Below are 14,467 nucleotides of genomic sequence, written 5' to 3'. Positions count from 1 at the left end.
CTTGTGGACCAGTGATACGGCACAATGTGATCCATAAAAATTCTATCACTGTTTGGGAACATGAAGTCCACAAATAGCTACTAATGGTCTCCAAGTAGCAGAATATAACCTTTTCCGGTCAACGATCGGTTCATTGGACTAAAGGACCACGTAACACAGCCCACACCTTTAACGAGCCAACGCCAGCTTGCACGATACCTGGTTGACAACCTGGGTAAATGGTTTCGTGGAGTCTTTGCCACACTCAGACGCTACCATCACCTCTTACCAACAGAAATCGAAATTCAGGGAACCAGGTCACGGTTTTCGAGTCGTCTAGGGTCTAACCGATATGGTAAAGACCCCAAGAGAGACTCTGCAGGTGATGCCGTGCTGTCGTGCTGCTAACAAAGGTGCTCGCGCCGGTCGTCACCTGCCATACCCCATTAATGCCAAATTTCGCAACACTATCCTAACGGGTACATTCGTCGTACGACCCACATTGATTTCTGCAGTTATTTCACGCTATGCTACTTGTCTGTCAGCACTGATACCTCTACGCAAACGGGGCTGCTCTCCGTCGTTCAGCGAAGGCCGTCGGCCACTGCGTTATTCGTGGTGAGAAGTAATGTCTGAAATTCGTTATTCGCGGTACTCTCTTGACACTCTGGACTTCGGAAGCTCCATCTACTACCTCTTAATTCCAGTCGTGCTTATATAACCACGTCCGAAACCTTTTCACATGGATCACCTGAGTACAAATGACAGCTCCATCAATGCACTGCCCTTTTATATCTCTTGTAAGCGATACTACTGCCATCTATGTATTTGCACATCGTTATCCCATTACTTTTCGCACCTCAGTGTATGTTAAAAACGTGTGGAGTACCGTCCTGTTGGTAGGTGAAGTTGGTATGTTGCTACGGTATAACCTATTTTGCATCATGCCCAGATGCACGTAACCAGTAACAAGTTGACAGATGAAGAAATATGGGCTACAAACCTTAAACTGTGGATCTGTACAGAATACACTAAATTTTGGTGAAATGTGAAGGTACTTTGCTATAGCGCAGGGATTTTCTGCGTTCCAGACACGAACACACTCTGTCCACCACACCATTCTAAAATGACGTTGTTTCATCAGCAAGGAAATGTTTCTCACCAAGTCCATCATCTACCAATTTCATGTGTAGTCTTCTATAATACTCCGATGTCAGAGCTTGCAGCAATTGCAAGTAACAAACGTTTCGTTCGTATTATGTTGGTGCACAAGTTGCTAGCGTTTTCGTTTTGCATGTTGATAGTCCGGTTGTTACCGGTTTATTCATCGATTGTCTTTTATTTGTAGTCTACTGTTGCTGTTTGAGTTTACGTACTATCGCTTTGTCATTTGGTGACAGTGAGTGCAGTTGCTGAACTAGAAAATGGAGTGACAAATGCAGAAATTAGATCATTTCCGACTTATTTTCCGTTTGCTTAGCTGGGTGGTAACGTGCTTGCCTCCCGTGCAGTGGGCCCGGGTTCGATTCCCGGACGGGTTGGAGATTTTCTCCGCTCGTGGACTGAGTGTTGTGTTGTCCTCATCATCATTTCATCCTCATCACCGGCGCACAAGTAGCCTAATGTGGCGTCGACTGAAATAAGACTTGCACTTGGCGGCCGAACTTCCCCGGACGGGGCCTTCCGGCCGACGACGGAATACGCTCACTTCCATTTCTTCCGTATTCTTCCGGTTGAGTTCAATAGAGGGCTGGGGCGGAGGCAGCCAAAAACATTTGCATTCTGTATGGGGATAATGCCATTGGACAGAGCACGGCAAGAAAATGGTTTTCTCGTTTTAAGGAGGCTCGTTTTGACATTAATAACCCACCATGTTCTGGAAGATTTTCGCGGTTTGATGAAAATCGTTTAAACATTTTTTAATCTACAATGATGGACGTCATTCTACTCGAGAATTGGAAAGTGTGTTTTGAACTGGTCATTCCACACTCGTGCGAAATTTGCTTGCAAATGGGGAGCTTCAAAAATTGAGTGCATGGCTACAGCTTGCTCTAACAATAAGCCAAAATCACACAAATCAGCGTGTGGCCATATGGGCATCTCTGCTTGCTCGTCATCAATTGGCTCGTGAACAGCAGCGCCCATTCCTATCTTGTACCGTCACTGGTGACAAGAAATGGTGTCTTTAAGCTAACGTAAGAAAAAGAAAGGAACAACTGAGCCGAAACAATGCAGCAACTTGCCGTACAAAGACCCGTGCACATCCACAAAGAGGTAATGTTAGGCATCTGGTGCAGCAGCGGCAGTATGGTGTACTACGGATTGCTACACCAGTGTGTAATCATCAATGTGGACATTTATTGTCAACAACTGAGACATCTTGCAGACGCAATCCAAAAACAACGACCAGGAAGACTGCGTGAACAGATGCTACTCCACGATAACTCCCGCACGCATTCTGCTAGACTGACAAAAAACACTACACAGGAGTTGGGTTGGGAAGTCATTCCCCTCCCACCTTTTTCGCCTGATTTAGCTCCCTCAGATTTTCTCCTTTCCCTCTCTCTATCGAAAAACCTTCAAGAAACTTCCATTACGGATGAATATGTGCTCCGAACATGTCTCGACGAGTTCTTCGCCTCAAAATCAAGTAATTTTTTTCGGTCGCGGAATCGAATAATTATCCCAGCGTTGGCAAACTGTTGTAAACCGTGAATGAGCGTATATTATTGATGATAAAGTCCCTGTTATGTGTGTCTGTTGTGTTTATTAAACTTATGGAAAAACGCTACGCCTTTACGCACCAGTCCAGAAGAGTGTTCACCTCTCCGCTCACTCTGTCCGTTGACTTCCGCATGCGACGTACAAAAGTTACCAGCATACGATCAGATTTGCTTTCGGTCTCTCTCACAGAATTGTAAACATTACCTACCTACACCACATGTAATTGACACGTGCTGTTTCTGTTTGTGTAACCTCGTTTGAACGGTCTGTCATTGCTTTAATCGATTGATACGAATGACTTTCGGACATGACGTAAGATTACTTGGCGTCTGCGTCAAATTTATTGTCTGCTGTGCTTTACACTCTGGAGAAAGAAAAGCGAAAACTGCTGCAACAAAACGATTTTTCTGCATTATTGTCCGGAAAATACAGACAAGATTTATTGGTGAAACCGCTTCAGCCATTTGTAATAACCTTAAACACTACATGCATGTATTAGGTGTGATCCATGTCGACCTTTTGTAGCTTATGTGTGTAAACCTAATGCAAACAGCGGTACATTAACGAGAAACATAAGTGTGTAACAGGGAGAGAGACCAATGCTGAATTGCGATAGTCACCGACAGCAAGGGCAACTCGATCGACGGCGTCCTGAATCATCTCTATACGTATCAACCGCTGCTTGACAAGCAGATTTATCATATCCCGCACTTCAGCATGGTGTGGCCTTACATGTCGCAGGTTGTCAACACCTGCTGCAAGATAAGCACAACGCTGTGTCACAAGCCCCGGCCTTTGGTGGCGATTGTCGCAGATTGCGATTATCTGCCATAGTAATTACGTCACTGTACACGCCCGACACGTATATAAGAGCACATGTCTGAATCTGTGGTACGTTCTCCGGCCGCAACACCGCAGCAATGGCAGGTAAGGCGCAGTTTACGCATTCGTAAGCCATGTGGCCTTCTAATTTGGTATTTCAGGCGGTTGTAAACAGACGGACTGCTGTTCAGAAGTGTATTAATTGGACATTATAAACATCGATGTTATTTTTGTGGCCTTCAGTCCGAGGATTGGTATGATACAGCTCTCTGTTCTACTCTATCTCTTGCAAGCCTCGTCATCTATGAACAACTACCGCATCCTACATCCTGCTTACTATATTCATCTACTGGCCTCCATCTACGATTTTACACCCCCTTCCCACATTTCCCCAATACAGAACTGATGGTCCCTCGATGTCTCAGAATGTCTCCCATCAACCGCTCCCTTCTATTAGCCACGTTGTGCCACAAATATCTTGTCTCCACAATTATGTTCAGTACCTACTCATTAGTTATACGGTCTACCGATCTAACCTTCAACATTGTTCTGTAGCACCATATTTCAAAAGCCTCTATTCACTTCTTGTGTAAACTATTCATCGTCCTTGCTTCACTTCCATACTTGACTACACTTCAAATACCTTTAGAAAAGACTTCCTAAACACCTAAATCTATATTCGATTTTAACATATTTCTATTCTTCAAAAACGCTTTTCCTGCCATTGCTAGCCTACATTTTATATCGCCTCTACTTCGGTCGTCATTAGTTATTTTTCTGCCCAAATATCAAACCTGATCTACTACTTTCTGTGTCTCGCTCCGTAATCTAATTCCCTCAACATCACCTGATTTAATTCGACTACATTCCATTATCTGTGTTTTGGTTTTGTTGATGCTCATCGATATAACGTATAAAGTAAATTTTCAGTACTTGGTTGTGACCATTACGCTTATCTTCTAAAAAATTTCATTGGTACGCTACTTCAAAACCATCCACAGATACATTCTAAAACAAAAAGAAAAAACGATGCACCACAAAATAATTCCCCAAATGGAACGAAAATCGGTAGATATGATGTACATATACAGACAAACAATTGATTATCATTTCAGAAAACCAGGATGACTTATTCAAGAGAATGAGCTCCACAAACCTACCAAGTCAGTAACGCGCTGGATCATATCTGTCCCTTATGCAAGCAGTTATTCGGCTTGGCACTGCTTGACAGAGTTGTTGGATGTCCTGCTGAGGCTTATCGTGCCAGATTCTGTCCAATTGGTGAGTTAGATCGTCAGAATCCCAAGATGATTGTAGAGCCCTGCGCATAACGCTAAAAGAAATGCCACTCCAGATCATCACTCCTGTTTATCAGGCCGTATGGAGGGTGACGGGTTGGAATCCCACCGTTGTCCGTGGCGTCTCCAGACACGTCTTTGGTCTGGAATCTCTGTGCCTGGAGTGTCATTGTCTTAACTGATAATTCGCGCTTAGAACTGAGTCTCGATGATCTTAGGGCATTTGTGTTGTGTAAATTTGACGTATTCTAAGAATAGAACAGGCCCAAACATGGAGCCATGGATTTCTACACAAGTGTTCATTATACCTTTTTTGGTCCTTATTCTCACGGACCAACAATTCGTTTCCCTTGTTGATAATTCCATACCTCGTATCCTCGACACAGCGAGAGCTGTCAAAGAATGAATACAATTGTATTCCTTTTACGGAAGAATAAATGCTTGACAATGCTGTGTAAATCATTCAATCAACAATCATAGTGTATTCACCATCATCACTGTATCGGTTCCTTTCTTCGGATGTCTCCAAATAATCTTGAAATGCTATTAATATAAGTGAGCTAAAATCAGAAAATGGCGAGTTACCTTCATTGTCATCATTACCATCTGATTCTTGGAGTAAGCCTTCGATTCTGATCTGATCTACACTCCAGCTTTAATTCGGTCTTCCCAATAGCGCCCAACTTTTGGTCAGTATTCTTTAGTTTGCTTTCTTAGACACTCGTAACCAGTTTTAAGTCTATGGTTATATATATTTTGGGTATACTAATTTGGATTGTTTTTAGTTATTGAGAAGATCTTCATTTTTCATTTCTTCATTTTCATCTGATCAACTCTTCAAGGATCTGCAATGTGACCATTTATATTAATGAAAGACGGTGATATAGTAGAAGCTGTTGATATTTTTCTGAACCCTTTTAATTATGACGTTTCCAAGTACCGACATGGCCAAAGGCCTTGCCGCAGTGGTAATACCGGTTTCCGTCAGATCACCGAAGTTAAGCGCTGTCGGGATGGGCTACCACTTGGATGAGTGACCATCCGGTCTGCCGAGTGCTGTTGGCAAGCGGGGTGCACTCAGCCCTTGTGAGGCAAACTGAGGAGCTACTTGACTGAGAAGTAGAGGCTCTGGTCTCGGAAACAGACATACGGCCGAGAGAGCGGTGTGCTGGCCACATGCCCCTCCGTATCCGCATCCAGTGACGCCTATGGGCTGAGGATGACACGGCGGCCGGTCGGTACCTTTGGGCCTTCATGTCCTGTGCCATGATATATTTCACTCTAAAGAAAGTATTACGAAAAAGCAACACTAGCTTGATTACCTTTCTACATTTACATCTATACTCCACAAGCCACCACCGTTGTGTCCCCAATTTCCCGTTCCAGTCGTGAGTATTTTGTGGAAAGGACGGTTTTTATTAAGCCTCTGTGTGGGCCCGAATCTCTCTAATTTTGTCTTCGTGGTTCCTTCGAGAGGTATACCTAGGAGTAAGCAATATATTTGATGACTCTTCTAGGAATGTACTCTCGGAAATTTCACAACGAACCACATCGTGATGCATAACGTCTCTCTGCCATTGGTGTCGTTTGACACCTCTGTGATGCTTTCGTGACTTCTAAACGAACGTGTGACGAATCGCGTGGATCTCCTTTGGTTCTTCTCTGTTTCTTCTATCTGTCCTGTCTGGTACAAGTCCAACACTCACGATAAATACTCGAGAAATGGTCGGAGTTTGTTGATGGACTATATTTCCTGAGAATTCTTCGAATGAATCTCAGTCTGGCATCTGCCTTACTCCGCTGAATTTTATGTGGTTGCTCCATTTCAAATCGCTTCGCTCGTACTCCAAGTTATTTTATGGAAGTGACTGATAGTTCTACAATTTTGTAATCATACAATGAAGAATCTTTCTGTCTATGTTTTCGCACTAAGTTACATTTGTGAGTGAGGTCAACTGCCACTACCAGCAACAAGCGTCGATCCTCCTCAGGTCTTTGTGCACTTCGCTACAGCTGGCCCCGTAGCGATTTCTCTGATACGACGTCATCATCCGCGAAAAGCCTCATGGAATTTCCGACGTTATCTTCTAGGTTATTTATATACAGGGTGATCACAAAGTCTTGCCCTGATTATAACAATTTATTACAGAATAACCGTTTCACATAATAATTTACATTTGATGCCGTTACATAGGTTAATGATACTAGTTTTTATTTTATTTTAAGACCAGTTATGTTAGTAAACCTCAACGTCTGCTCCCTTGGGAGCTCGGAGAATGTCGAGGCGGTACTCCAGTTCGCGCCAGGTGTTTTGTAAAATGTGTTCTGTCACAGTACCCACAGCAGCTTGCATCCTAGACCTCAGTTCATCGATATCAGCAACTGGTGTGACGAAGACTCTGTCCTTGATATAGCCCCAGAAAAAAAAAGTCAAGGGGCGTAATGTCTGGAGAGTGGAGTAATGACCAGATCAGTGGATTGGAAGGCACGGTCCAACACCCTGGCCACCTCACTCTCCAGACATTGCGCCCCTTGACTTTTTTTCTGGGGCTATATCAAGGACAGAATCGACTATGTTGCCTACCCTAACGTTCCCATACAGTCCAACATCGGATTACTGTCACATATGAATGTCCTACGGATCTGGGTATTAGACGATTCGACCAGCGAGCCAAATGGTTGCCAAAATAAGGCCTCTATGAAACTCTGTCAAATACTGGTAATGGTGTCTCACCTGGGTATGCGACATCTCTGTGTCCTTTACAGTAATCGCTCACTATCTGACGCTGTTCACACCCCTTCTATACCCTACCAGATCTGGCAATAACGCTAAATCCGAAAAACACTAATACATTCTGGCGGCCGTTCTACTGTGACAACAAATTGCTACTTTACTCATTTCAATTAATTGTATATAATAATGATAATCGGGCTACGCCAGGATCTTCACCTGAATGGAGCCCGGTCACCTGGTGCGTGCAAGTGTTTTTAATTGACGCCACTTCTGGGACTTGAGTGTCGGTGAGGATGAAATGATGATAAAGACTACACAACACCCAGTCCCCGAGTGGAGAAAATATCCGACCCAGCCGGGAATCGAACCCAGCCCCCCACGTGTTTTTCCGCCAAGCAACCACTCAGCTAAGAAATAAATGAATTGGATGATATCAGGGATGATGATTCCAGCAAAGTATATCAGTCACAAATGTAGCCCCCGAGCCACTTAAATGATTCTTTGTTATGTCTGAAACGTCAACAAAGCATAAATGATAGAAGAGACACAGAAACTTCGAAGAACAACAGAGGTTTTCATGACGCTGTTTTGATAGCAGAGTAGTTCCGTAAGAGATACTGCTAAAAAGCGTTATGGACCATCTTCTTTCATGTTCATACCCCTTTCTTCTCCTACCCGGTAAAAAATCTATTAATCTATAAAGCAATTTCATATTATATGACGTAGCTACAGTAGGTATCATCCTCTCGCTCTTGTCACTTTATAAATTATTATTTGCATTGACTATTTCGTCAACCCGTTTCTGTAGAGCTACTTTCACAGATGTTATGGGGAATAAAGTCTGTTCTCTTACTACTTTTCCTTGTCTGACCACGCTAGAGGACACTGCGGTACATTAACAATACACACTCGTGGCGGTGCATCACATTGATCATATCGCTAAATTGCCTCAATATGAAGCCGTAGTTGCCCCGAAATCGATAGCAAAAGAAAACAGTAAACATGAGAAAAATAGTTAGAGAGTAGCCTAAAGACTCTCCAAACAAAATATTTCGCAACCAACGTCCCCAGTTTCCAGCAACAATATTAATTCTATAGTTATCTTGACAGCTGCATAAGGTAAAAACCTAAATTAGTTTCAGTCAATTATCTTTGCTAACAGTGGGAAATCCTTCCACAGGAAATGTGGTGCTCGCCGTGCTGTCCGTCGCTGCGCTGCTGACGTCCGCTCATGGGACGAATCTCTCGCTCAAAAAGCAAGTACGTCACCATTACAGTTTCAACACTGTGTCCCGTTTATGAGACCTTCCTGCTACGAAACAAGCTTTTGTAATGTTAATGTAAAATTGCCGTTTTCAGACACCACAGCACAAAATAAAGAGTTATAATCACTAGATTTTCACGTGGATGGTAAGAACAGTTGTTTCGTTCCAGGTGAAGCGCAACTACCCGGCTTGTTCAGTCCCGTCTGGTCCCTTCGGGAACCCTACCGACTGCACAACGTACTACCAATGCATTGGGGATGGCATCGTCCTAGTGCGGCCGTGCCCATCTGGACTCCACTTCAACCGCAAAACCGCCCAGTGCGATTACCCAGAGAATGCTAAGTGTGAAGTATCCTCTTCTTCTGACGGAGCGGGCACATCAGCCAACAATGAGACACCCAGTGGATCTTCTTCTTTACCTGAATGTCCTTACCCTGCTGATCCAAATGTTGTTGTCCATTTTCCCAATCCTGAGGACTGCAGCAGCTTCTATAAGTGTGGTCTCGATGGAAAACCAGTGTTGATCCCCTGCCCAGCAGGTCTCGAGTGGAATGACGAAGCAGACGCCTGCGACTACCCCGAATCTGCTGGCTGCAGCGTCTCTTCTGGTGGCAGTGTCAGTGGGGGCAAACCAGCCGGTAACTCTAACACTCCTCCACCTGAATGCCCCTTCCCCGCCGATCCAGTAAATGTTGTACAGTTTCCCAACCCTGACAACTGCAGCACCTTCTACAAGTGTAGCCTCGAAGGAGAACCTGTCCTGATCGCATGTCCAGAAGGCCTCGAGTACAATGCTGAGGCTCAAGTGTGTGACTACCCTACGTCTGCTGGCTGCAGCGTCTCTTCTGGTAAAAGTGGCAGCGCAAGCAAACTAACCAGGTCAAATACCCCTCCACCTGAATGCCCCTTCCCCGCCGATCCAGTAAATGTTGTACAGTTTCCCAATCCTGACAACTGCAGCACCTTCTACAAGTGTAGCCTCGAAGGAGAACCTGTCCTGATCGCATGTCCAGAAGGCCTCGAGTACAATGCTGAGGCTCAAGTGTGTGACTACCCTGCGTCTGCTGGCTGCAGCGTCTCTTCTGGTAAAAGTGGCAGCGCAAGCAAACTAACCAGGTCAAATACCCCTCCACCTGAATGCCCCTTCCCCGCCGATCCAGTAAATGTTGTACAGTTTCCCAATCCTGACAACTGCAGCACCTTCTACAAGTGTAGCCTCGAAGGAGAACCTGTCCTGATCGCATGTCCAGAAGGCCTCGAGTACAATGCTGAGGCTCAAGTGTGTGACTACCCTGCGTCTGCTGGCTGCAGCGTCTCTTCTGGTAAAAGGGGCAGCGCAAGCAAACTAACCAGGTCAAATACCCCTCCACCTGAATGCCCCTTCCCCGCCGATCCAGTAAATGTTGTACAGTTTCCCAATCCTGACAACTGCAGCACCTTCTACAAGTGCAGCCTCGAAGGAGAACCTGTCCTGATCGCATGTCCAGAAGGACTCGAGTACAACGCTGAGGCTCAAGTGTGTGACTACCCTGCATCTGCTGGCTGCAGCGTTTCTTCTGGTAACAGTGGCAGCGCAAGCAAACCAGCTGGGACATCAAACACTCCTCCACCTGAATGTCCGTTCCCCGCTGACCCTAATGTTGTAGTCCATTTCCCCAACCCCGATGATTGCAGCTCCTTCTACAAGTGTGGCCTCGATGGAATACCCGTGCTGATCCCCTGCCCAGATGGCCTCGAGTGGAATGACGAAAAAGGTTATTGTGACTACCCCGAATCTGCTGGCTGCAGCGTCTCTTCTGATAACAGTGGTAGCGTGGGCAAACCAGCCGGAAACTCGAACACTCCGCCACCTGAATGTCCCTCTCCTGCCGATCCAGAAAATGTCGTGCAGTTTCCAAACCCTGATGACTGCAGTACCTTCTACAAGTGCGACCTCGATGGAAATGCAGTGCTGCAAGATTGCCCACCTGGCCTCGAATACAATGCTGAGGCTCAGGTGTGCGACTACCGCGACTCTGCTGGCTGCTCTGTCGCCAAAAAATGAATCTGTAAAAGCTGTTATGTTCTGTGATACTTCATGCTGACTTTTCTTTGGGTACTATTTTATGAATAAAATAAATTGTTTGACGCATACAGTGGCTTTTCATTGATGAAAATTATGTTATATTGTTTTTACTCACGAGCGTGTACCAGATTTAGTACTATTCTGGGAGAAAAATAGAGCTCCTTCCATAACGTTATTTCTAGGCAGTTTAGACTAGCACAATTTATTAGGCTTTTTTGTCAAAGGGACAAGACATTTTCTAGGTGACGTACGTCGTCGTGGTAGACAGGGTTGAGGCAAAACGCTCTACTTCGGTAAGTTAGATTCAATGATCGAGGTTTCATTCCCGATGTACCTTCTCTATGGTTTCCACAGATCCGCAGCACATAGGATCAGTAATTTAACATGTTTTGTTTTCTGCCTTCGTTTATTTGTTTTATTTTTTTAATTTATAAGTTCATTATGAAATTGTCACACGAGCCGAGACAGTTTCATCACATTCTAAATAATAAGATAATACACTGATTGACACTAATAATAACGATTAATAATAATAATTGAGTGTGTAAGATGTTAACATAAAAATTGGGAATGATGAACAGAGAAAACAAATGTCAGGATCTATGCACACACCACTCTGGAATTATTTGGAAAAAAGTAGCTCTGAGCACGATGCGACTCAACTTCTGAGGTCATTAGTCGCCTAGAACTTAGAACTAATTAAACCTAACTAACCTAAGGACATCACACACATCCATGCCCGAGGCAGGATTCGAACCTGCGACCGTAGCGGTCGCTCGGTTCCAGACTGTAGCGCCCAGAACCGCACGGCCACTCCGGGAATTATTTGGAAAAAAGATGCCAAACTGAAATGAGAATAGATGCGGTAGGGTACAACAGACGTAAGGTCTCGTTACAAAAGCAACATATTCTTCATGCAATCACTTTGGATAGCGATTACATTTAATACTATATGAGGAATTCCTATAGAGAACAGAAGAAATGTGACCAAAGAAAATTGTTCAACTTGTACTCTATAATAGATGGTTGTCTCTAACACATTCTATTTTCGAGGAAGACAACTAAAGGCCTATGAGGAAACTATGTATTTCTCCTAAACGACAGACAACATAGAATTCCTTCCTTCCCCTGTTTTCCCTGAATGTGTACAGTTATCCTATCAAACAAGTGAATTTTGACAACAACGTGGCTCATAGAAGAAGAAATTTATTCCGGTTAAACGTGAGAATCCTCAGGCTAATAAACAATATGTACGCTGAATTTGGTAAACTAAAAACGTCATTTGAGCATTAACTGGTTTATTCCAAAATATTATTCCACATGACACATGTTATAAAGTTTGTAAACCAGTCCTGTTCAAGTATATTCCTGGTGCTAAAAGTGAACAACATACTCAACACAGAATTAGCTATGTTCAGCTACTGCAGGTGATCTTTAACACTTGCCTTCCTTGAAAGCACCCGAACTAACCTCTACTCAGATTTCTGATGTATTCTTTTTAAAGAGGCAGACTGGAATCACTGACAGAACTGTGTGAGAAACGGATGTGTTGAGTTTGCTTGCAATCGATAGACAGCCTACTAGCTGAGATCCAGAAACAGATTCCCTCTAACAGATCATGCGCTTTATTATTCACTTCTTGAAATTCTTTTGTAATAATTATGCTTGTATCATAGCCAAACAAATAGCTTTTAAAAATGTCTCTGTGGAATCAGGGGAAATATATTTTAATGTGATATGCCAATCTATAGTGGGTACATACGTCCTACCGAAATAAAGGTGAAACCAACCGAACGATTGTGCCCTAATTTCATAATGTTGTAGTTCATTTAGCAGCGTACTATGCACCACGCAGTTTGCGCCTTTTCCTGTCACAAGAAACCCAACTGCTGCAGACTTTCTGCGAGAATCTTGTACTCTTTATTGCAAGTAGGAGTAAATTGTTATGTGAACTTTACAGGAATTCCTCAAGCAAACTTTGTTAATCAGAGAACTATTGAAATAAAAAGAAAGAGAGGAAAGAAGGTAATAATAGCATTGACCTGCATTATCTACTTCATCTACTCCCCCTTTCTTGAAAAAAATCCCACCATAAATTATTTCAGGCTATCTGCGGAAAGTTTTATGTAAGTAACAAAAATACATTTTAACGTGTGTTAGACTCACATTCGCTATACCACTTAGGCATTCGATTGTAATTAAATGGTTTAATAAGCAGCGTCTTAAAGACGTTTTCAAGAAATCTTTATATATCGTCGTAGGAAAGACATTTTGAATTAGTTTATCTTCATTCGATTAGGAATGATTACCGAATATTTTAAGAACTTTACAGACTTTTTCTTTCATTTCAATTATTTTATATTTAAATGTTTCTTTTGCTGCCTTGACACTGATCTAATATTTTTTTATATTATTCTGATATTCATGTATGCTGCTAGCATATTTTATTCTTTGTCTCTCACCAACAACAGTTCTTAGGAGCTCACAGTATTTATAACGCGGAACTACATGTTACACATAACTGTATCGTAATCACTCACCACTTACTATCTGGAATACTCTGTCGCTCCACTCGAAAGATGAATGAAATGTGTATAATGTGTACGTAGAAAACCTATCGTGGAAATTCGTAATAAGAGTAAATTTTTTCTGAGCGCTAATCATCTTCTCTGCGGCGAAGTGTTGCAGCTTTGATACTTCCTAACAGATTAAAACTATGTGCCGGACTGGGACTCGAACACAGAGCCCTGTCCTTCACGTGTAATGATCTTACCGATTGAGATATCCGCGGACGACACACGATCAGAACCCACAGAAGAAAGGTAGTGGCAAAATCGAAAGTGTAAGGTTGCATGCGTCTTGAGCCGTACCTGGGTATCTCAGTCGGTAAGAGCAAGGCCCGCGAAAAGCATGGTTCCAGGTTTGAGTCCCATTCGGGCACTGAGTGTTAGTCTGCTAGGAAGTTTCAATGTTTTGTGTTACAGCGTTCGTCAATTGCATACAACGAAGCGTAACGAAGGAAGTATGAAGCGTCATTGTCGAGATCGTAGACGTTATGGACTGTCACCTCCAATGGAGAGCGATGAGAAAAGAAATTTACAATTTGCTGTTTTATGAATTATTCTGGAATCTTCCTCAAGTGATGTTGCCTGTGAGCAGTTATATTGGGATAGTTGGATGGGAGTTTCAACTCCTATCAGATACCGTGCATGTATGTTAAATACGGTTCCAGTCATGCCAATAAGATTTCATTCATTTACAGCGCTGTACACATGTTGGTATGCAGTGGAAACACTTCTTCGTGCCATTAACTGTGAGATGTGTGAATGAGGTTGACAGTCTGGCATACATACCACTTCTGAAAGCCAAACCTTCTGCAAGTAGTCATCGATGTTTTCACACGCATGGTGAATTCATCAAGGGCAGATCTCTGTTGGGAGGGGGTCGAGGTCAAATACATTTGAGGAAATATCGCCACTCACATCCCTCCACACTGTCTAACTTGTTAGTCAACTGAAACGGTTACCATTTAATCTCAACAACTGATCTTCCGCCAACCATTAATTTGTTATTAACCCTC

The 14,467-nt window shown here is 43.3% G+C and overlaps 1 protein-coding gene across 1 annotated transcript; it reads left to right on the top strand.

The window, feature by feature from the left end:
* Positions 1-8,964: 8,964 nt before the first annotated feature.
* LOC124788716 (chondroitin proteoglycan 2-like) lies at positions 8,965-10,866 on the top strand. The gene has a single exon (XM_047255994.1). The coding sequence runs from the start codon at positions 8,965-8,967 to the stop codon at positions 10,864-10,866; it is 1,902 nt and encodes a 633-aa protein (XP_047111950.1).
* Positions 10,867-14,467: the final 3,601 nt, after the last annotated feature.

Source organism: Schistocerca piceifrons, chromosome 3, assembly GCF_021461385.2.
Source record: "Schistocerca piceifrons isolate TAMUIC-IGC-003096 chromosome 3, iqSchPice1.1, whole genome shotgun sequence".
NCBI lineage: Eukaryota > Metazoa > Arthropoda > Insecta > Orthoptera > Acrididae > Schistocerca > Schistocerca piceifrons.
Note: the sequence above shows the minus strand (reverse complement) of the source record. Positions and strands in the feature narration are given on the sequence as shown.